We start from the raw sequence: 22,837 nt of genomic DNA on the forward strand, positions 1-22,837 counted from the left end.
GTATTTATCTGCACTCTTAAGACAAGTTAATAAGTCAAGTATGAAAAAGACTTTCATTATTCCACTAGTGAATTACAGGACAGTCTTACAACTGGGGTTGTGGTACAGCCTTCAGAGCCTGTAATATTTACTATCTGGACCTTCAAGAAAAAGTCTGCCTGTTTTAAAATGAAAGAGGAGAGGCAAAATGTTTCAATCACACCATTTGGAGTACTTACCTTGACATACTGTTTTAATTTCAGAACATCCAGGAGGTCTCTAACTGGGGCTGAAAGCCTGAATTCTGCTGCTATTTCCAGGTCCTAGGATCACAGTTACAAAGAAACTTCTTTAGGGTTAGCATTAAAACAATAAGATAAAAGAAAAATAAGATAAAAGGTACTAATCAATCAGGATTGCAAGCTCACCTTTCTCAACATTTTAGCAAATCCAAGTGCTTTGGAGGCCCTTTCTCTGGCTTCATGGAAGAGCTCCTTCAGGGCTCGGCTGATCTCTATAACAGACCTCCTGCCAAGTGGATTCAAGGCCAGTTAGAACACAGTAGGGAATACTCCAGAGGTGCAAGAGGGATTTAACAATAAAGATGAAGCAAATTCCAAATCACAGTAATAAATAAAGACTGCAGATTTTTAAATGGGAACAAACAATTATCGAGGATGCAGTCAAAACATTCAGAAGCCTGCTCCTGACAGTTTTGTAGAAAATATTCATATCCTTTCAACGTAAGCAGGGCACACTGAATAACCTTCAAATAAGAGGAAGCTTAATTTTCTTAAGATTTCATTATGATCATTTCTTGGAGTTTAAGGTTAAGTTCTTAACTCCTGGTTCATAATCTAAAAAGAAATATATACAGTGTGGTCTGGGAAATATTTAACAACTGGCTGCCCCTAAATAACTATCTTACGCAGTGCACGCTGATTTCTGTGGTGTAAATACTCCCATTATAGCTAATTTCAAGGCAGCAGTATGATGTCACTGAGTAATGAAATGGGAAGAGATGTGCACAATCAGCTCTCTGAAGCCAGAAGCGGCTCCTGCACTGCCCATTGCCCCCCTTTTAGATCTATTATGAGTAAACAGTGTCATGAGAGCCACTCTCTAGTTCACCATCTTCATTCCTGACTTCTCATGTTTATTTGGAATCTACATGCTTGGAGTTATTTCGAACCCACCATGTTAGCTCTCAAAACTGTAAGATCTACAAACTTATTTATTCCATTTCTCAGCTATTCAATATTTTCCCAGGTGAGAACCCATGTGGAATTTCTTTCTTTAACCTTGGCATAAAAACATACCAGGTGTTCTGAAACTCAAAATGTGTTTTTCATCAAACCTTGAATGGTGAGTGAAAACATTTTAGCTTTGGAGAAGTCAGTTCTATTTGAGCATTCCCTAAATTTGAATCATATGACCTTGCTGATTATACGGCCACAAAGTTGCTATATGCCTGATACATATGCCACCAAGAGGAGCAATTTCTAAAGGTTTGACCTGAATACTATCTGCACAGAATTGGAGGAATTTCAACAGAGAAACCAGTTTCATACACTTAAGTTTAAAGTTCAACAGTAGGAATATACTAAGAATAAAAATGTACTAAATATCATTAAAATGTATTAATGGACCACTACATAGATTTTTTAAAAACAGAAACTAATACAAAGGCATCCCAGACAATGCAGATCAAGAAAATTCTACTCATTTTTTTCTAGTCAACTTTATCTCTTTATCTTAAGTTAGCTTTTTTTTTTTTTTTTTTTTTTTTTTTGAGATGGAGTCTTGCTCTGTCACCCAGGCTGGAGTGCAGTGGCATGATCTCAGCTCACTGCAACCTCTGCCTCCTGGGTTCAAGAAATTCTCTGCCTCAGCCTCCTGAATAACTGGAATTACGGGCGTGTGTCACCACGCCCAGGTAATTTTTTTTGTATTTTTAGTAGAGACGAGGTTTCACCATCTTGGCCAGGCTGGTCTTGAACTCCTGACCTCGTGATTCACCCACCTCGGCCTCCCGAAGTGCTGGGATTACAGGTGTGAGCCACCGAGCCCAGCCAGTTAGCACTATTTTTATCACGCTAAATAAATTCTAAGTTCCCCTTCAAAGAAAATTTCACATAAAACCATAACTAAGAAATCACATGAGAAGACAAGACAGTTATAAATAAACCCCTTTACATCTACTGCCCAAATTCTTCCAGGCCAGCACAATTCGGTTTGAACAATGCTCCTTCTAGGATCTCACCAAGAGGAAGAAAACAACGAGATAAGAAGTGGAAGAGGAAAGGAAGCACAACTCCAACCTGATTTCGTCGGAAGCACTGCTATCATCCGCACTAGTCCAAAATTCAGCACAGCTCTCCTGTAAGCCAAATTCTAAAAAACTTCCTGTAGATTTCAGCAGCATTCCTGCAATGTCACTAAGGGAACAAAAATAAAAATAAAACAGAGAAGAAAAATTGTCCCCACTCATAGCCTAATTCTTGACTGAGAAACTTGAAAGGCTCAGCTACTGTAATAGTTTAAAAATCAAAAATGAAAATTTTCTCTTAATATAAAACCATAGATGTGGAAAAGTAGAAATCTGGATTATGGCATGTACCTACCTTTGTTCTATTACCACAGTATCTCACTATAAACCTTAAAATCTTAAACTGATTCACAGGAGCTACGCGATTAGTACACAAATGTTATTTCTATCTTAAATGTTAAAAATGGTATAAAATGGTCTCAAACTAAGGATAAGGGGGAAAGTGAATTCCTTAAGTGCAACTGTTCTTACGAATTTCCCCCACAATTAGCTTTGCATAGTGACTAAACATGAAACACTCTATGTGGCTGATCCTTCTCATTGAGTACACAACTCTAAATACTAGTGTTAAAATGTACACCCCAGTATATAAAATGAATCTAAGTGAGTGAAGTAAAATTTAACAACAGTTTACTGACTTAGGATGTTCAAGGAAAAGAACTTATGATCTAGTAACAGAGAGCAGGTAAGTATAGAACCAGTATCAGATGTGGCAGGAGGTAAGTGCTAGGCTTGTCGGAGGGGGAGAAAGACCAGCCCCCACGAAGGTACGGTTTCAGACCCAGCTGAAGGCATGCCCTCATGTACAGAAAGCCCCGCAGTGGGCCTTGCAGGCAAATGCAGAATTTTAACAGGTGGACTAATACTGGGAAGAGGAAAATCTGCGAGGAAGAAAATGGAAAAGGCGGAAGGAGAGTCCAGGAAGAACAATAAATATGACTAAAACGCATGAAGATGTGGTCAAGCAAGCATGTTCGTGAAAGAAGAAAATCATCCAATCTGAAGAGTAACGGGTATTTAGGCTACAAAGGGACAGGGGAAAGTCCTGGGGCCATGCTGTGGAGGGCACTGGATGTCATGCTCATTAGTTTGGCATTTGATAAGCAGAGAGAGTAAATTTTAAAATATCTTATTGGGAAAGGAGTCTGATTGGAAACATGCTTTTAAAAAGAACATTATATAAAAAAACTAGAATGTACTTATTCAACAAATATTGAGTGCCTGTTATGTACTAAGCAGCAGCAAACAAAACTGGTACAAGCCCTCCAGTGGGTGGAGAAAAACAATAAATGAAACAAAAAAGGGAAATGTATTTCAGGTTATTGGTAAGTGCTATGGAGAAAAGGAATGAGAAAAAAGCTAAGGAGTTGTGGGTAGGAATTTCCATCTTAAAGATACTGAGAAGGTAACATCTGGATAAAGACCTGAAGGAAGTGGGGAAACAAGTCATGAAAGTAACTGGGAGGAAGAGCACTCCACGGAGAGGGGCCAGCTGGTGAAAAGGGCCTGAGGCTGGAACATGCCTGGCCTGAGACAGTGAGGAAGCCACTGTGGCTGGGAAGCGAGCACAGGAGGGTCTGGAAGGAGGACAAAGATGTAATGAGAAATCGGACCGTGTCAGGCCTTGCGGGCCATTGTTAAGCAGTCTTACGTTTCCTGAGTAAGATGGGGAGCCACTGGGAAATTGAGAGGAGACAATGGTCTAACATACACTTTAACCAGACCATTCTGGCTGTGGTGTTGAGAATAAACTCTAGGAGGCTTCAGGCAGAAGTAGGGAGACTGTTTAGAGAGCTACTGCAGTAACACACATGAGAAAAGACAACCTGGGAAGAGTGGAAGTGTGGACTGCTTGAGAGACAGAGGTCAGATTCTGGATATACCCTAAAGGACAGCCAAAAAGAGTCGAGGTAGTGTGTGCAGTAAATAAAGGAGTCAGGGTTGATTCCAACACTGACTGACCCTCGGAGAAACAGTGTTTGAAGCAGAAGCTGCTGCTCCAATACAACAGATAAAATGCAGTGGAGTCCAGAACTACAATAAAAGTGGACTGTTCACAAGAAGGGGGAATGAAAAAGCCCTTGAGCTTCTCAGAGCAAGGATCATGAAGGCAAAGGCCAGAGACTGCACTCTAGGGAATTTGAAGGACAAGCAAAAGATAGAAACACAAAGACTGACAAGAGGAAGTGAGGGTACAGTGACACTGAACAACATGAATTTGTAGTGAAACTAAACAGTAACCTTTAAAAACATTTTTTCAACAAAACTTGACAGGTTGGAAACAGAAAATGCAAACAGAAGGAATTAGGCAAAGCAGAATCATGGAAAAGTAAGCGAGGAGAGATGTTGCGAATGACAATGAATGCCCTTTTTAAAAAGGTTGACTATGGGCACCAAGCCGAACAGACAAGCAAAGACAGCCTGGGGATCACGGCCTGATGGATGAAGCTATGAGAGGAGAGCAAGTTCACTGTCCACTCCAAATAAAGAGAGAGGATGTAAAAAGAACTGGCCATTAGAACAGAGAAGTGGATACAAGATTCTGGGAGACTGAACACAGGAGAAATCAGCAGAGTCAAGAACAAAGCTAAAGCTGGAGTCCTGCAGAAGTCACACCAATGGAACCGGGAGACAGGGCAGGCAGCAGAAGCTGCTGCTCTAATACAACAGACAAAATGCAATGGGGTCCAGGACTAGAATAGGCATGTTCTTATAATACTTTATAAAAGGGAGACAGAAAATAAAATGGCTGATGAGACAAGTGGGAGAAGGTGGTGCCAAAAGACAGCAGCAGAATCTAAAGCACAGAAGGACACTGATCTCATCTGAGTCAAAGCATGTCTGAGGTGCAGTGGCCACCAGCAAAGACCATGGAGATGCGGCCTGTGCCCAGCGATCCCAAGTTTGCATGCAAGATGTTCATTTCCTAGAACTGACAGATCGGCCCTGCGACTGCACTGCTCTCTTCATGATTCCCCCTTGTTTACACTTCTATTCCCTCACCGTACGCACACCCAATTCATAAAGAGAGTCTGTGATGAGCACTACATTCCCCAAACCGTGGCAGTAAAAATATACTTAAAATATGTCTTAAGTTCTGCACGTCCCCACCAAGACTGACATACGCGGGTATATTCTACTCTTGAAGGACTTACATTCTCCTTATTAGGGGGGAAAAAGGGTTCATTATAGGGCAGAAGATCTAAGGTTCAAAGCTGACATCTGAGTGGATAACCCTGTTGTGGGCCGTTCTGTGTGCCGTGAACACGCAGCAGCCTCCCTCCCCGCTGCCCACTCGCTGCCAGGAGCATCTTCCCAGTCATGACCATCAAGTGTCTCCAGATACTGCCCAATGTCCTCAAGCGGAAAAACATCGCCCCTGATTGAGAAACACCTCTCACAACTTGGAAGAGGGCGCACATATGAGATACGGACAGTTGCAATTTTCAGGTAACTAAACGTACAAACACATAGGAGACAATCGGTGAGTAAACGGCGTGAGTGAGAAGGTGGGAGCGTCGCGTTCAGAAGCACAAGGATTCCTACCAGAAAAGCTTCCCGGCCTGTGCTTCTCCTCCCCGTATGTAATGAGTTATTTCTTTGGTGAAATTCCATTCTTCTTCTAACAGATTTTTTAAACTATGGGATGCTTGAGGTAACTGCTGTAGCATTTGGATCCAGCTTCTCATGTAATCAAAATACACCTTAAAATACAAAACGTAAAGGGAGACATTTGAGAGTAGAACTTGGCAACTCAGCACTCTCACCTGAAGCTACACATCAGCAGGGCAAGGGGGGGAATGTCACAGGCACGCAGCCCTGAGAGAAGCAAGGTTCTCACCACTGTTAGCTGAGGTCTAAATGAGGATTAAAATTTAAAAAAATGACAAAACTCCCCAGCAATTTCACACCTTATTGACAACCCCTTCAAAATCCTAACAAAGTAACAAAAATGTTCACAATGTACAATAAAGGGGAAAAAATCAAAAGAACAACACCTAGAACTTTTCATTATGAGTGTACTGTCAACATTATTCCTTTAAGAGGTTAGGATCTTCACTTAATGACCTACATTAGCTTGAGATGGTGCCTTACGTGCAGAGAGGAGGACACCAACACCCTTCTTTGCACCATCCCTTCCTAACATCCAGATTTGTGTGATAAAATGTTTTCAAGGCTTGCAACACATAAATGATGATCTACAACCAAAACATCCAGTTGTTCTGAAGTGGGATTTATGCCTACCACAAGTCCTATTACAACAGCTTTTCGTTCTTAAATCCTCCTTTGGATGTATCTCGTGGTCAGCAGGGTTCAACTATCAAGCAGTTTTTCTCAACAGGTTTGCAATGGCCACATTCTAGAACAGCCCTGTCTGTGGACTCCTTTACTTAAAATAATAGCTTGACAGGGTAGGAAATATTTGAGTCATACACATTCTCTCTCTCAGAACTTTTCAGACATCACTCCACTCCCTTCCAACGCCGAGTGTGACTCAGCGTGAAGCAGTCTGACGCCAGCCTGAGCGCCCACCCACCACTGCTCTCCCACATCCTGAAGGTGACTACGCTCGGGTTTCCACACTCAGATGTTTACAGGATTCCTTTCTTTATCCTTGGGTTTCAGTGTTTTCACCAGGCTACATCTCAGACTTCATTGTTGGGAAAGATATTTTTCTGAGACCTAGTAATAACTTTCAGTAGGCAAGCCTGAAGTCTATTCTTTATTTCAAGAGAACTTTCTTCTGCTATATCGTTCACCGTGTCTGAGTCCTCCACCCTCCAGGTATGTGGTGTGACTCTGCAGTCCTGGGTCTGTTATGACTAGAGCTGTGTGTGCAGAATCTGCATTTCATGGGCCTACCGTCCTCAACACTAGGCTCAGAACCACCCTTTCACTTCTTGGTGAGCTCCCCCATCTCCGTGTTTCTCCTTCCTGAGGACAGCACTTCTTCCTTGTGGCCCCCAAGGGACAACTATCTGTCTTTTTCATTTTTTTTGAAATGGAGTTTCCTCTTGTTGCCCAGGTTGGAGTGCAATGGCGTGATCTCGGCTCACCACAACCTCTGCCTGCCGGGTTCAAGTGATTCTCCTGCCTCAGCCTCCCGAGTAGCTGGGATTACAGGTACACGCCACCACACCTGGCTAATTTTGTATTTTTAGCACAGACAGGGTTTCTCCATGTTGGTCAGGCTGGTCTCGAACTCCCAATCTCAGGCGATCCACCAGCCTCAGCCACCCAAAGTGCTGGGATTACAGGCAGGAACCACTGCGTCCGGCCAACTCTCTGTCTTTCTATGCAATCAAGGGTTGCAAAGTCAGCTTCCTCCTGTTCCCACTGCTCCTTTTTTTTTCTTTTTCTTTTTTTCCTGAGACAGAGTCTTGCTCTGTTTCCCAGGCTGGAGTGCAATGGCATGATCTTGGCTCACTACAACCGCCGCCTTCCAGGTTCAAGTGATCTCCTGCCTCAGCCTCCTGAGTAGCTGGGACTACATGCGTGCACCACCATGTCTGGCTAATTTTTGTAATTTTAGTAGAGACAGGGTTTTGCCAAGTTGGCCAGGCTGGTCTCGAACTCCTGACCTCAGGTGATCCACCAGCCTCAGCCTCCCAAAGTGCTGGGATTACAGTCGAGGGCCACCGCACCCGGCCCCAACTGCTTCTTTTAAACCATAATTTGTACATATGCTTCTTTAGAAAGCAAAACAAAAGAAAGACCCTGCCCCTTTAAGATTTATGTCATCAGCCACACCACTGGCCCCCTCTTCAGACTGTTACCTATGCACTTCTAATCGGCCCTCACCTAACAGTCTTCCCTCCATCTCAGGCTCGGCCACCCTGCCATGGCTTAGCACCATGCGGAAAACCCACCAAACACTTCTTCAGTCCAGCTTCCTGACTGCCTCCATCTCCAGTGGCCCTTCCTCCACTTTTGATGGGGTTCCACCTCGGATCTTGTCGTCGCCAGAACTGCTCCAACTCCCAAAGCACCAGTCCAAACACCTGATGATAAAGCCTCCTCTCCTCCTTTCAGGAGATTTGTTCAACCACTCCCACTGCAACTTGTCTTAGCCCCGTCTGGAACCCCAGTCCACTGACTGCTCATTTTTCTGCAACTCACAACTCCTTCCTTTGTTCGCTTTCCTCCAGCTTCAGTTCAGATCCCATGGGCTTATCCTCTCAACAGCACTGCTATCCGCATGCCGGCGTCCCCGCTGCTGCCCGCACCCTGCAGCCCCTTACTGTCTTTTCATCTCACCTGTTGGTCAAGACCCCAAAACTGGCTTAAGCCTAACCATCCCATTCCCCCTGCCCACATTCGAGAAGCCGGGGACTAATCATAATCACCAGCCACGTAACATTTCTGGGAATTATATTTCTATCTCTACTTAGCTCACCTGCCTTCTCTCTAGAGCCACTAGTTTGAAACTTCCCCATTTTCCTCCAACTGCCAATACCCATCCCCACCCAATCTCAGCAGACGATCTCTACCTCTCCACACAAAAACAGAAGTCATTTGGTATAAAATCTTTCATCTTCCTGGTCCCAAACACGTAAACCTACAGGGTTACATCCTCTCTTCCTCCCTTCTTTATAGCAAAGGAACTACTGTTCCTCCTAATCCCAATGCTTGTGCTTTGAGACCCATCTCCTCCAAAAGTCTGAGGAACCTCACCCTTTTCTCATATATACATATTAATACACACATATATACATATATATACACATATATATATTTTTTCCCCATCTCTTTCCCTTAGCAAAGTCAAGCCTGAGGGCTTTCAAATGCCCTCAGCCCAATTTAAAAATCCTACTGGACTCACATCTTCACCACTCACCCAGCGGCAGGAGCTGGACACCCACAGTCAATCCCAACACCTTGTCCACATTTGATTCACCCGAGTCCTGCCATTTCACTGTCTACGTTTCCTTTGAATCCTTATACTTCTTTCTGTATGTATGTTACATCCTCTAACCCAGGGACTTGCATGTGCATTCCTGGAATGGCCTTGAACTGCTCCTCTCACATCTGCTCTGGACCCCCAGCCTACTCTCCACCTGCAGTCAGAGCCCCCACGGGCTGCCTGGGGTGCCTTCCTCTTGCCGGGCTCCTTTCCCACATGAACTGCACCTGCTACCAAAAAGGGGCTTCTCTTGATCTCTCTCTTTACGAATTAAAAAGCAAAGAGGCTAAAAAAATTTCTAAAAAGTATTCCACAAATATCACCCAGAATAAACAAATGTTAGTATTTTGTCATATTTGCTTTAGGTATATTGTTGATTTTTCTTTAATTTTTAAGTTCTGGGGTACATACAGATATTTTTTCAATATAGAAATAAGACACCAGAAAGTTAGTTTCTCCTTTGTTCTCTCTACACTTCTATCTCTTTCCTCCCTCCCCAGAGGCAATAATGATCATGAATTGAGTATATTTCCTTCTAGTCTTTAAGCTTTTAAAAACAATCTCTTATTATAGAAATTACAACATATAGTATTGTTTGGTCTAAGTTTTTTATCTGTTAGCTGAACTGGATTATAACATGTATAAATTTCTGATAAGTTGCAATGCTCCCTCCTCAGAGAAGCCTGACCTCCACACAAAGTCAAATCTAACCGCAGTCCACAAAAGACCTGTGCCTTTCCTGAGGGCATTTTTCTCAGCTGTAGTCTTGCTCACAAGGTTCTATAATCACCATGGCCCCCCCATTCTTAAACTCTTAAGAGGGAGTTTATGCTCGGCACTAGTTCCTTGGTCCCCGCATGGTGCCTGCCTGGCCCACAGTGGATACCCAGTAATTAATCTGTAGGATGAAAACTTAAGAGCTTCTCTGCTCCTTTGCTCTTTATTCTTCTGCAGAAACTCAAATTGTGCACGTGAGTTCTCTCGTGTGTCTTCTACAACTACCACATCTCGCCCATCATTTTCATATTTTCAATCCTTATAAATCTTTTTAAGTGGTTTCCTTAAGGCTATCACATGTTCCTATATCATGTATTATTATGTTTATTGTCTTGGTTACTTCTGAGGCCAGGGACCCAGGAAATGAGGTAACAATTCATAGCTCAGATTTAGATTTGACGCCTCAAATGCTCACCAAGTGATCTCCTTTGACCTACATGCTTCAGGGTCTGTTTTTCGAGTACAGTGGATGTCATAACACAGAGTAAAGCCCCCAAGGTCACAGACTTTCTACATTACAACTTGCTCATCACTGCTTCCCCTCCCCCTGCTAAGACAGCTCCTATTCGGCCGTCTTCCTGGCAACCAGAGAAAGCTGTGGTGTCGCTCGTGCTCCTTCTGTCGGGCAGTTCTTCAGTCAGCAACAGAATCCCTGGAGAGACACGCTCGGCTTCTGTTACGGCTGTCACACCCCTAGATACCAAGGCTCTAGTTAATCTCTGGGTGGGCCTTCTGGGCCTAAGGTGGAAAAGTATTTAGAGCTTGGGTTCATCTTCATTTTAGTTTACATTTCAAGGCAAATAATTCTAACAGTCTTTTTATTTTTGGAAGGGTACGGGAAAGGATACTGTGGCCAATTTCCTCCTTCTCAGAAGAAGGAATTTTTCTGTTTGCTGGTTTCGGTGGGTTTCCAGACAAGGGTGTTGTGTTAAACATAATTTGATTGCCAATTCAATTGCTATTCTTTCCTTCCTTCCTAATAGAAACACTGATTTTGTTTGGGCTCCCCTAGTCCTCAGAATACACCCCTGCCCTGATCCTTCTAGCACATTATAGGCCATAATTTTAAAACACTGACAGTTTCCAGTTTTTCCATCTGTGAGAAAAGAGATGCAGATAATTGACAGCAATGCCAAAACTAAACTCTAAGCCTTTCTAAAACTAACTAGCTGGGAATGTTGGTAAGTCACTTAGCCTAGGCTTCCACTATCACACAGGCTCACCAATGGCACAGAAACCGGCTGACCAGGAAGGCGTGGTTCACATGCCTGATGTTCCTCACCCTGCTGCCCTGCCACTACAGGATAAAGGGCCAGCAAAGACAGTTTGTGAAGCAAAGCATATTCTGTCTTCTTAAACTTCTGGTTTAGTTACCCATAAAGAGAGAAAAATAATAATTTGCTTGTTGCTTTTTTCCACAACTTTTCAAGATAAAGATTTTTTTGACATAAGAAATAGATAGTGGGCAAGCGTGGTAGCTAATGCCTATAATCTCAGCACTTTGGGAGGCCAAGGCGGGAGGATCACTGAGCCCAGGAGTTCAAGACCAGCCTGGGCAACACAGTGAGACTCTGACTCTACAAAAAAAATTTTTAAAATTAGCCAGGTGTGGTGGCACACGCCTGTAGTCCTAGTGACTAGGGAGGCTGAGGCAGGAGGATCACTTGAGCCCAGGAGGTTGAGACTGCAGAAAGCCATCAACACACCACTGCATTTCAGTCTAGGTGACAGAGCAAAACCCTGTCTCAAAAAAGAAAATAAATATATAGTATTTCAAAATGCAACCATTTTACACACTTAGGTCTTTTATATAATTTCTAACTCATTAAAATGATTTCTTGCAATATGCCAGATATAATATGTCTCATTCCCAGCCACATTCTTCCTTCTCTACTTCTACTACAGAGGCTGGAAAGCTCAACATGTGAATTCCCAGCCTCCATGACAACAGTGAGGCATGCAAAAGGTCTGGTCAACAAGAGGCAGGGGAAATTTGCTGGGTGGGGTTGCCGGGAGAGCTCCTATTGCTCTGATAAAAAGGTCTGGACTTGGCTGGTAAGGTCTGTTTCCCCTTTTCTTCCTGCTTAGAAAGTGAGAGTGGTATCTGCAGGTGCTGTAGCCATCCTTAGAGAGGACACAGTAAATGTTAAGCAAGAATGAATGCACCCCACCTACAAGGACACAGTATTCTTTATTATTTCATTAACCTGTCACATTATGTAATCATCTATGCATATACCCTAATGAATCTAAGGTGTACTTACGATACTGAACACTATCAGACATTACGGAAAACAAGAGAATTTCAAGTCATAGCCCTTAGCTCATGAAGCTTTCAGTCTAATTAGGGCAACCTGAGAAGAGAGTCTCTGTTTAAATGTTAAATCATATAGTTCTAATTGTAACTGCTAAAAAGGGTTCAAAGAAGGTATAGATAAACATAGGCTAAAAGTTGAAACTGTCAGGTAAAGCTTTCTAGAGAAAAATCAAACCTGAAAGTAAGCCTTAAATAGGCATATAAAGTGGAGGAGGGGGCATTTCCACCAGGAAAGAAGAATGTGAACAGAGGTTAAAAGCACAGGACACATTCGGTGTATGTGAGAACACAGGAGGTCTCTTTTTAGGATAAAATAAAAATAGGTCTACTCCTGCCCAAACTATTTACAAGTCCTCAAATGTGCCAGGTTCCTTAACTAACCCTTAACTCATCTTTTTAAGATTCAGCTTCCTCACTGGAAGTGCCTCCCAGACAACTCAGCAAGCTTCTCTGCTAGCACCTAGCCCTTGGGGGTGTTAGCATCTACCATGCCTAGTCCCACCAGACTAGGAATGTCTTGTTGATCTTCAACACTCTCTGAGCCATGCAAGGTCCCCAGCACATTGTAGGTATTATAAAAATGGCTGATGACAGATGGTTCACTAACATAGGACCATATTTTGATTCTACTTCTGAGCCATTCTGCCATAAGATGAACTATTCTACAAGTAAAGAATGAACTAGGTTAACATTTGTCAAAAATGTCCTCCAACTTAAAAACAATTGAGAATTTTTAAAATGTGGATTTCAGAGAAACACATGTAATCTAATACCAGATGGAAAGACTCTGATTCAAGATCACCACCACCACCCCCCACAACACACACACACAAGCAATACTTTTAGGGATCATTTCTATAATTCATTACTAGAGAAGTTTATCGGAATGGGTATGCCAACGTTGTTTGCAAAACAAGGAAACGCAGGCTTACTTTTTAAAAAAAAGAAACAAAGAAAGAAAGAAGAAAAATTCCTCCCCACTGCTTCTGACCATAAGCATTTTATGAAGATCCTCTTCAAAAGCGTCAATGTTGCAGTCGGGCTTCTCCAAGTCCTCCAGAACCTCCTGTAGCATGAACTGGTAGTACTGCTTCATCAGCAGGCCTCCCTTCAGGACCTCCTTACACTCTCTCACCAGCTGCAAAACAACACGCACAGGTTCCAGCAGCCATCAACTCCAACCAGACAGTGTTTTACATCTTCCTACTTAAATCTTCAAAACACTCAGAAGGAACCTTGTCTCTAAAAACCCTACAATAGTTTCTAGACTCTTGATCAGTTCATTTTATGTAAATACGTTAGTAGTCTCAATTGAGTAGCAACAAAATAGTGAAAATAAAATAATTTAATACTACAGCATGGATACACAGAGAAAATACCATATAGGTAATTACTGCTTTGCTAAAATAAATTCTCTTACCAACAAACTTAGATAGAAAGTAAATCTCGTAGAATAAAATCAATTTTTCTACTAATTTACATTAAAAGAAATGTGAAAAATCTCCTAATGAAATTGGAAAATTTTAATGAAAAACATAATAAAGATTCAAACGTACTTATATATCACAAAGCAGGTGGCCTTCACAATAATTCAGCATAGTTTACCTACTGTGATTTGTGGCCCAGTCTATCATCAAAAAATAACCAGCAAAACCAACCAACCAACTTAATATTATGTGATGAAATTGGATAAAAATCAACAGAAAAAACAAAGGATGGGCAATTTTGCAATATATAGATCGAACAGGTAAATAGGTAATAACCTGCCAAATGTTGACAAAAGGTTTAAATGAGACAACCTGGAAAGCCCTTCCCATTAATAAAAAGACTGAGACACGACGTAGGCAAATTCTAATGAACAGGGACTGTAGTATGAGATCACACAGTCACATTCGTTTTCATATATGTTAGCAAAACCTTCACTGCTGCTAATAGAAAAGTAAACCGATACAAACTTTCTAAAGTCTAAAAATGTATGACTCATCTATTTACTGTTATGTTTTACACTCAAGAAATAATCAGAGATCTAAACTAAGATTCCTATACAAGCATATTTATCACAATGTTATTTAAATCAATGGTGATTAACCAAATAAACTGTGATGTGCCTATACAGTAGACTACTATTGCAGCCATTTAAATTCATGCTTTTGAAAAATACTTAAAGGGAAAAAAATCACACACACACATACTTACTTGTATGTGTAGGAAGTTATGTGCAGGAAAAACAAATGGATGGAAATACACCAAAATGTTATAGCAGTTATCTCTGAATGTCAGAATAACAGGTTTTTTAAATTATTTTTTACTTTTTGTTTGTATCATTTTTTAGACTTTTCTAAATTTCTAAAATAAACATGGATTGCTTTTATTGACAGAAGTCTCTCCCAGAAATGTTTTAAAAGTAATTATCCACTGTAAGAGAGCTATGGCTACAGTAAAATCTAACAAAAAGTGTTCTGTTCAGATTATATAATTATCAATTTATCTATTAAAGATGTCACTTAGGTGCTTATAACTGATCTTTGAATGCATTTAAACCAAAATTTCTACTTTCTTTTTACTCTAGCAATGCTACATTAATCTAAGTATTGTTTTTATTTTTCAAAGTATTACAACATACATTACTATTTAGTCCTCACAATAGCCCCATGAGCAAAAGATAAACTCCACCTTGCTTTACCAGGCTATATTTCTGAATAAAGCAGGCTATATTCCTGAAGTATTTCTTTTATAGAAAAGGGAGCTGAGAAGTTTTTTATCAAAATGTCCTAGATAACCACTGCGACGCTGAGGATGAGTTAAAAGCAAGGCCAAAGTGGACAGCAGACAATAACCAGAAACAAGATGGTGAGAAGGACGGGGGGCTAATGTGGAAACAGAGCTCTGGCTGGTCCTGGGTATGAACCGAAGGGATGGAAACGAGACGCAGGAGACAATCTCCAAATGACTGTCATTCGTCATTCTATTCTACTCCTAAACAAACAAACAAATCCTATTTTGTACCTAGCGTATGACCTGTATTCACCTGCCTTCCCTCAATCTGCACTGCTCACCTATGCTCTGTCTCATCATTCACAGAGCCGGGGAGCTCTTAGCCCTTCAATCCCTATGGGACAGACACGTACAATCTACAAAAAACATACCAACCTTTCTTCTTTTGGGGGCAAGGTCTGGAAATTTTTATTTTATATGGCGAATGTCAATATGTTAATATCACAAATCACAAATACAGACCCTCTTCAGCACTCACTCTGCTGGATACACCTGCTTCCACCCATTCCTCTGCTGCTCCTGGGACAGCAAACACCCATAAGACCCCACCCAGAATGAACAACAACGAAGAAATCATAGGCTGTCACTACTGTTTAAACCACACCACTGCTTAAGCAGGCAAAAAGTCCAAACTCCTCCCCTATGCCTATTCTACACATTTATCTGTTTACATGTACTTCAAATAGAAAAAAAAATAAATTTAAGAATCTTATACTCTACCTCTAATGAATGAATTTTAAATTTTAGTCTTCAAAGACTGAAACTTTAAAACACTTAGAGCAAGGAAGTGGATGACAGGATGAACCACAATCTTATCTCTGAGGACAGCATATAAAGAACATTTTTAATTAGCCTAAAAAATACGGCTGAAAACCATGGACAAACACTCATTTCTCACTATTTGTGACAATTAAGAAAACAAAGGAACTCTTAAAATAAAAATGGTAAGCCTGTAGGATAATAATTGCTAAATATTTTAAAGAGTCTTTGAAGCAAACCTGCTTAATACTCAAGAGAGACGGTTCTCCAGCAGGTCTTTGCTCCAGTCGTAACTTCAGACACTCATGGATGACATTCAGAAGGACTCGGCAGAGAACTAGGAAGGCAGGTTCAAATGAAGGTAAATCCATGGCCTTCAGCTCCTCCCACGACACAGCGCTGCATTTCTGCTCAGATGAAGGCGGTGTCCTTGACAACTGCACATAATCTGAACCCCACATGGGATCTGGAAATTCAGAAAACTATAACAAAAATTCAACAGGCACAGATTAAAAGAGCATACAAGACAATGTCCTATGGTTGTGGCTATAAACTATTATACTCTACAACGTGCTAATGAATCTACAACATTCTAATTTTATAGGGAAAAGAATATTTAATAATGTAATGAATTCAATAATTCAACATTTTCAACATAGATCCTAAAAGTTCTGAGAATGCTGGAAACTATAATGAGAACTAAAACCAAATTGCAATACTTTTATCAAAAAAGTATATTAGAAAAAGAATCAGGTTCATCTTTAACATTTTTGCATCACACTTGAAATGATCAGAACACTTTATTTTTAAGGTTATATACAGTGCTATCCAAAACTATCTCTAGACTGGATTAAAAAAAACCACAGAATTACTAAAATTAGAAAAAACATTACAAAATCAAGTAACAGCTCATCCCAAGTGGGCATTTATGAAAACACAAAAACTAATCAGTTCCACTAGTTCTTCTGTTCATTTGTTCTCCTGAGCTGTCCTGAACGACGCTGATAGAAAAATAAAAAAATTGTTAAGATCAGCCTGGTTGGCACGACTCAGTTATCTGTTGATGTTTCCTGGGAACCCTAGTGTTGCATTGTTCCCTACTCCACCACCACTCGCCCGGTTCTTTTAGCTGTTCCTCTCAAATTCCTTACACCTTTCCCCATAAAGTAGGGGATCTGGAGTGTTGGGAGTGCTCTCTCTCCACCTGGCCACTCCTCCCTGGCTCCCCAAGGCCCCTGCTTCTCCTCCCTTTGGTCCTCACCCACCTTCTCCCTGCTCCATGGAAACTGTTTATTCCCTCCCCATCATTCTTCACCAGAACCCCTACTCCCTGCCATGAGAGTATTTCACATTCCACCATAACTTGGTGACAGAACTTCCTGAGGGCAAGGACTTTCACTTCCTTAACACTATACTACCAAGGACCGTCCCCGCGCCCGGCACTGATTACAGCAGGCAGTAACTGTTGCTGCGTTCATGAATGATATCCTCATCTGACACTTCCAAGTGCTGCCCCCAACCTGCCCGTCTACCAAATACGGCCCAAACAATTTGAGCCGCTACGGAAGATCCTCCTTTATGCAGTCTCACCCTCCAGCGCTGCCTTCTTTCCTGCCTCCACCTGATACGTTCAACCAACCCTCACACACGTGTGCCGTCACCAGTCTCGCTGCCCATGCTTCCTCCCCACCTGGAAATGCTCACCTCTTTATTTTCCACTTCAAAATCCTTAGTTTTCAAGGTTCGCCTCATGATACCTTTCCAGTGACTTTCTTCTCGCCCCCAACAGCGTGCCAACTAAAACACTCTAAACCCTGAGTTTACCTTGACTTTCATGATAGAGACTGTGTGGTTTAATGAGAAAACAACCAAGGTCCAAAAATCAGAAAAGCTGGTTCCGAGTCAATTAGCGATGTGATTCTGGAAGCACTGAGGAGTCTCTCAGGGTTGGTTTCTTCATTTTAAAAACACAGCTATCATCTACTTCTTATCAAGATTAAACAGCATGCTGTACATATGGGAAAAATGCTTTAAAAACATACTACATATAACGTTCGTAAAATCACCACCGTTAACATGTTGGTCTCTCCTACTGGACCATTAGTTGCTTTACAGCAAATAGAAGCAGCCATATCTTAAGTCAGGTTTGCACAAACTCCCACATCAGGACTCAACGAATCACAAAGAGCCTCAGCTGCAGAGTGGACTAATTTTTATGGCTATTATCTTCTTCAGGATCGTTCCCTGTTTCCATGTTTTTCGCATTTCCAACACATAGCTTGGCTTTCACGAATTAATACCCATTCATGGCCTTCCACGCTTTTCTTTCCTTGAACCATACATGCAGATGTTTAACATGCTTTATCAATTCTACTGAATAGTCCTTAAATCCATCTTCTCCTCTACACTCTAACTGCCTTAACTCACAGTGGATCTTCAACTGTTTTTCTGATTACAACACGTCAATCTACGGACCTCTCAATAACTCACAAAGTGATTTTGTTCGAAGGCTTGTCTTAGCCCTTCTAATGTAAAATGCAATGCTTCACTGACAGCCCTAAGTGTGAGACACTTTTATTTAGCCTAATGGCCTGGTCCCTGCATAGATCTTGATCCTTATCTCCTGCCACCACCTTTTTCTCCTTAACCCATAACAAACATGCCTCTGTGCTTTTGCACAAATTAATCCCTTTCATTATCAGAAGTTCTGATCTGCTGACAGTGTCCTGTCCCTGGTGAACTCTTCCTCTCATTAGGAAGAAGCCCAGATGCCACTCTCCTCTATGAAGTTTTCCGTGACTGCCTCAAATAACTCATTTAATCTCTCCTGTTTCTCACAGTATTTGTGCCTTGCAAATGCTTCCTTCATTGTATTTGTCATGCTTTACTGTAATGCATTATTTTATCTATTTACCCATTAGATCATCATTTCCATGAAAAAGATTGTTTATCTCCAGTTAACTACGGGTCTCTAAAACTTAGCTAGGTACCTGCCTCGGAATAGATGCTGAACAAACGTTTGATGAATAAATTAATAGGTAAACGCTCCTATAAAAGTGCCAGTGTCTCTTCTTCCCCAGCTATTAACAATCTAACACTAAAGAATGGAACATATGATATCATCAACCTTGTTAACAAGTTCTTAGTCCTCAAATTCCCTGTTGTACTGCTTAATGCCAACAGTAATTACTATAGTGATAGGCTGACAAGCTCTACAGTTTTAAAAGTGGATGCTTTGATTTTCAAAAAAAATAACATATACACTTGGCATAACTGAGATACATTTAATGACAGAAATGAGGATATGCCTTCTTCTTAGTATAAAATTCCCATAAAAATTAAATGCCTGAAAACAAAAATTCTTCTGTTTCTTAAAACACAGACTTTTAATCTACCATAACCTGACATGAAGTAACATTAGTATATAAGCACTAAAATACAAAGTTGGTAGAACATACTGAGTGTTTCCACGTAGTAATCTGCATTAGCACTAAAGAAAACAAGATTAATTTATCCTTCTACATCTAATACATACTTCTGCACTTAAATTAGTACACACTTGGGTTTCCCTAACAGGCAAGAATTTCTAAAATAGCCACTAAAATAATAACTTGTGATAAATGTGGTCAGGGTTGTGAAAGGAAAATAAATTTTGGAGCCCTCAAATCATTAAGCTAAAGGCAAAAGTCAAGCTGGGAACTGCTTAGGGCAAACCTGCCACCCATCCTATTTCCTCTGCTCACTGAGATCCATGCATATCTGATTGTCTCTTTTGGAAAGGCTAATCAGAAATTCAAAAGAATGCAACGTTTTGTCTCTCACCTACCTGTGACCTGCAAGAACCATCCCTGCTTCGAGTTGTCCTGCCTTTCTGGATGGAATCAATGTACATCTTACATATACTGATTGATGTCTCATGTCTCCCTAAAATGTATAACACCAAGTTGTGCCCCAACCACCTTGGGCACATGTCGTCCGGATGTCCTGAGGCTGTGTCACAGGCATGCTCTCGTCCTCAACCCTGGCAAAATAAACTTTCTAAAGTAACAGACCTGTCTCAGATATTCAGGGTTCACAGCTTAAGGTATGCCTAAGTAAAGGCTTTAGACAATATAAATGCTTCCCTCCACCGCCTTCGGTATAATGACATCAGAAAACAATGTTTTATACAACTCAGCAAACTTTCTAAGATAAAATTCTAAATAATTCTTTTGGGATTCCAAGCAGTCCCAGCCTGCTGACTTTCTTTACAGGTTCGCTGAGCCAAAGGTAGGATCCCTAGTTTTCAAAAAGTGCAAGACCACATTGCCTGGGAGAGCCAACGGCCAGACCTCCAGTGACGGAGGAAACCCCTTCCTGCTGGAGGTGCCTGGTATGTCAATACATGTCCAGACAGAGAGGAGTAGATGGTTCAAAAATTCAGCACTTCAGAGGAAACAGCAATTTCCTTAAGAGGAGACCAAAGGGAAGAATCAGAACAGCTGGGTTCAATTAATACCGATTTAATGTAGAAAATAGGAGAGAACAATAAAAATACTCTAATACGAGATCTCATTAAAGTCCTCTAGAAAATAATAAATTAAGACTTCTGAAATAAACTCAAGAAAGACAGTGAAAATAGAATGAACACTGCTAAAACTGATTTAATAACCTAGAATTAACTGCAGAAATTACTACTATAACTCAGCAAAAAAAAAAAAAGATGAAATGGAAACTTTGAGTAAAAAACAAGAGACATGGAAGTCAGATCTAAGGGCTCAAACATAAGAACAATCGGAAAACGGGAAAAAAGCATTTGGTATAGTCAAAATATCACTAAGACGTGAAGCACCAGCAGCCTCTGAATAGGGACAAACTCAAAGTACAATTCATTTACCTCTTCTGAAAAACTATTTGAAGTATGGCTATGGTAGAGTCTAGTTAAATGACAACTAGACTGGAATAAAAAAATCACAAGATAGGGAAAGAAAAACAGCAAACGAAGTGAAAAGCCGTAAATTTAACAAAACTTATATAGGTTGTGCATCCCTAATCTGAAAACCCCAAATCCGAAATGATCCAAAATCCAAAACTTTTTCAGCACTGACATGTTTGGGATGCTCAACTGGTATCCATTCTTGCAAATACTCTAAAAACCAAAAAACTCTGAAGTCCAAAACACTTCTGGTCCCAAGCATATCGGATAAGGGATTTTCAATCTCTATAGGCAGATATAACTATATGATGATAATTTGGATATTGGCTATAATCTGAGTTCTAGAATGAAATATTAAAAACACAATTTTAAGTACACTATAAAGAAAAGACCTGGATCTTGTATTCCAAATTATTACAATAAAACCCACGAGCACAGAAAGGTACAGTGCAGTACAGGAACACGTATCTGTCATCATCTTATTCCAGTGAAGAGTACAGGATCACACACGGTGGAAAACCCCAGATCAAGCCCAGCCACAATGGGAAGATTCAATAATATAAGGACATGTATAAAAATGCACAGTAAATTCTTATAATTTTATGTTGCCTTGGCATGCACTTTGAATCTAAGTGGTACCTTCTCATAGCAGAAGCAGGGCTCTGTCACCCTTGACACAGGGTGCAGTTCTACACTGCCTCCCAGTTTCTCAACGCGGCTGATCCAGATACCTGCCTTATACAACTTCCTCCTGGTGACCACCTCCCTATGGACAGCTACACACAGCCTGCTTCACTGGATCTGACCTCCTACCTCTCATGGACAGTGCAGACACAGCACTGTGACTACCTCAGTAACAGCATGACCTCCTGGAACTTGTGCCTGCTTGCTTTAAACCCACCAATTAAACCTCCCGGAGGGAAACCTGTTTGGACAATACCTTAGACTCCATGAAGGCGTTGGCCCATGGGTCCCTCCCTCTCGCCCTGCTTGCATGTCCTGATCTCTGCGTGAGCAGCCTCTAGGTGTGCCGTGTACCCTCCAGAACCTGCAAGCAATAAAATCTTTATTTCCATCTTGTGTCTCTTATAATCATTGAAAGGGTGCTCTCCATCTTAGAGATTCAATATTAAGACTAAGAAATGTAATTACAATAATAATTCTGATGTCATGCTGTGTGGATCTGAGAAATCCACAATAAAGTCCATGTGGAAGAAAGTAATGCGCAAAAATAAAAACAGCACAGAAATTTCTGAAAAGAAAGAATGGGCAAAACTGTCCTACAAGATACCAAACCTTACTAATCAGCCTACTCTATTTAAAACAGAAAAATCCTTCACAGTGATAAACAGATCAGAACACAGAAACATACCCAATTATGTATAATGTTAAAAAAAAAAAAGGTAGGCAGCAGTTTAAAGAAGTTGGAAAATAATGGGTTATCTAATATATGTTATAAGCAATTAACAGAAAAATAATGACATGCTTACCTCATACTATACCTCACAGTATCACAAGTAGCATTCATTTCTAAAATTATGTATTTTAGAAATTCTTACTGGTTATTATGGGAAATCAAAGTATGTATTAAACACAAAAATACATGTTGAACAATACATTTGGAAAAAGAAATTCCCAATGTAGTAAAATCTAAAGATAGAGTTTTGCATTAGGTTAAACTGTATAAAAATTCCCAGTTTCGATCACTGAAAATGACCAAATATTGGCAATTTAGTACAGGTCAAACTGAAAAAAAGAATTACGGGGAAAAGTGGTGGTAACAGGGTTACAATTCCCCTTCAACGTCCTCTCATAAAAATGGAGCAATGAGGACAGCAAAACCAAAACTCTGTGAGAAAAACCTTCAACAAAACTAGATGAAAAGCGGTCTTCACGACTCCCCAAAGAGAAGAGGTGGCAGGAAAACCATGAACAATTCCAAGCGCCATGTGGTATCAGCATGAGTGGAGGGAAGCAGAGGAAATTAACAGGGTGTCTGATGGGCGTAAAGGGGCAGATTCCCAAGTCATGACGAGTACTCTATGAAAAGCTCACAGAGTCTACAGAGAACTTCTGTGAAAT

General features: G+C 40.9%; 1 protein-coding gene across 6 annotated transcripts in view; it reads right to left on the reverse strand.

The window, feature by feature from the left end:
- Positions 1-22,837, reverse strand: part of MAP3K4 (mitogen-activated protein kinase kinase kinase 4) — a 126,129-nt gene that overhangs the window by 30,600 nt on the left and 72,692 nt on the right. For 5 of the 6 annotated variants that reach the window (XR_012094994.1, XM_038001184.2, XM_008007749.3 and 2 more), the window contains exons 4-9: positions 16,080-16,322; positions 13,298-13,444; positions 5,855-6,012; positions 2,301-2,417; positions 408-507; positions 219-302 (exon numbers count right to left, since the gene is read on the reverse strand). Coding sequence is in view for 5 of the 6 variants with exons in the window: in XM_038001184.2 (XP_037857112.2) it covers positions 219-302; positions 408-507; positions 2,301-2,417; positions 5,855-6,012; positions 13,298-13,444; positions 16,080-16,322 (849 nt within the window). In the remaining variant the exon portion in view is untranslated. Of the gene's footprint in view, positions 1-218; positions 303-407; positions 508-2,300; positions 2,418-5,854; positions 6,013-13,297; positions 13,445-16,079; positions 16,323-19,666; positions 20,117-22,837 lie in introns of those variants that run through there. The other variant, XM_038001185.2, reaches the window with a different exon arrangement.

This window comes from Chlorocebus sabaeus, chromosome 13 (genome assembly GCF_047675955.1).
Source record: "Chlorocebus sabaeus isolate Y175 chromosome 13, mChlSab1.0.hap1, whole genome shotgun sequence".
Lineage (NCBI taxonomy): Eukaryota > Metazoa > Chordata > Mammalia > Primates > Cercopithecidae > Chlorocebus > Chlorocebus sabaeus.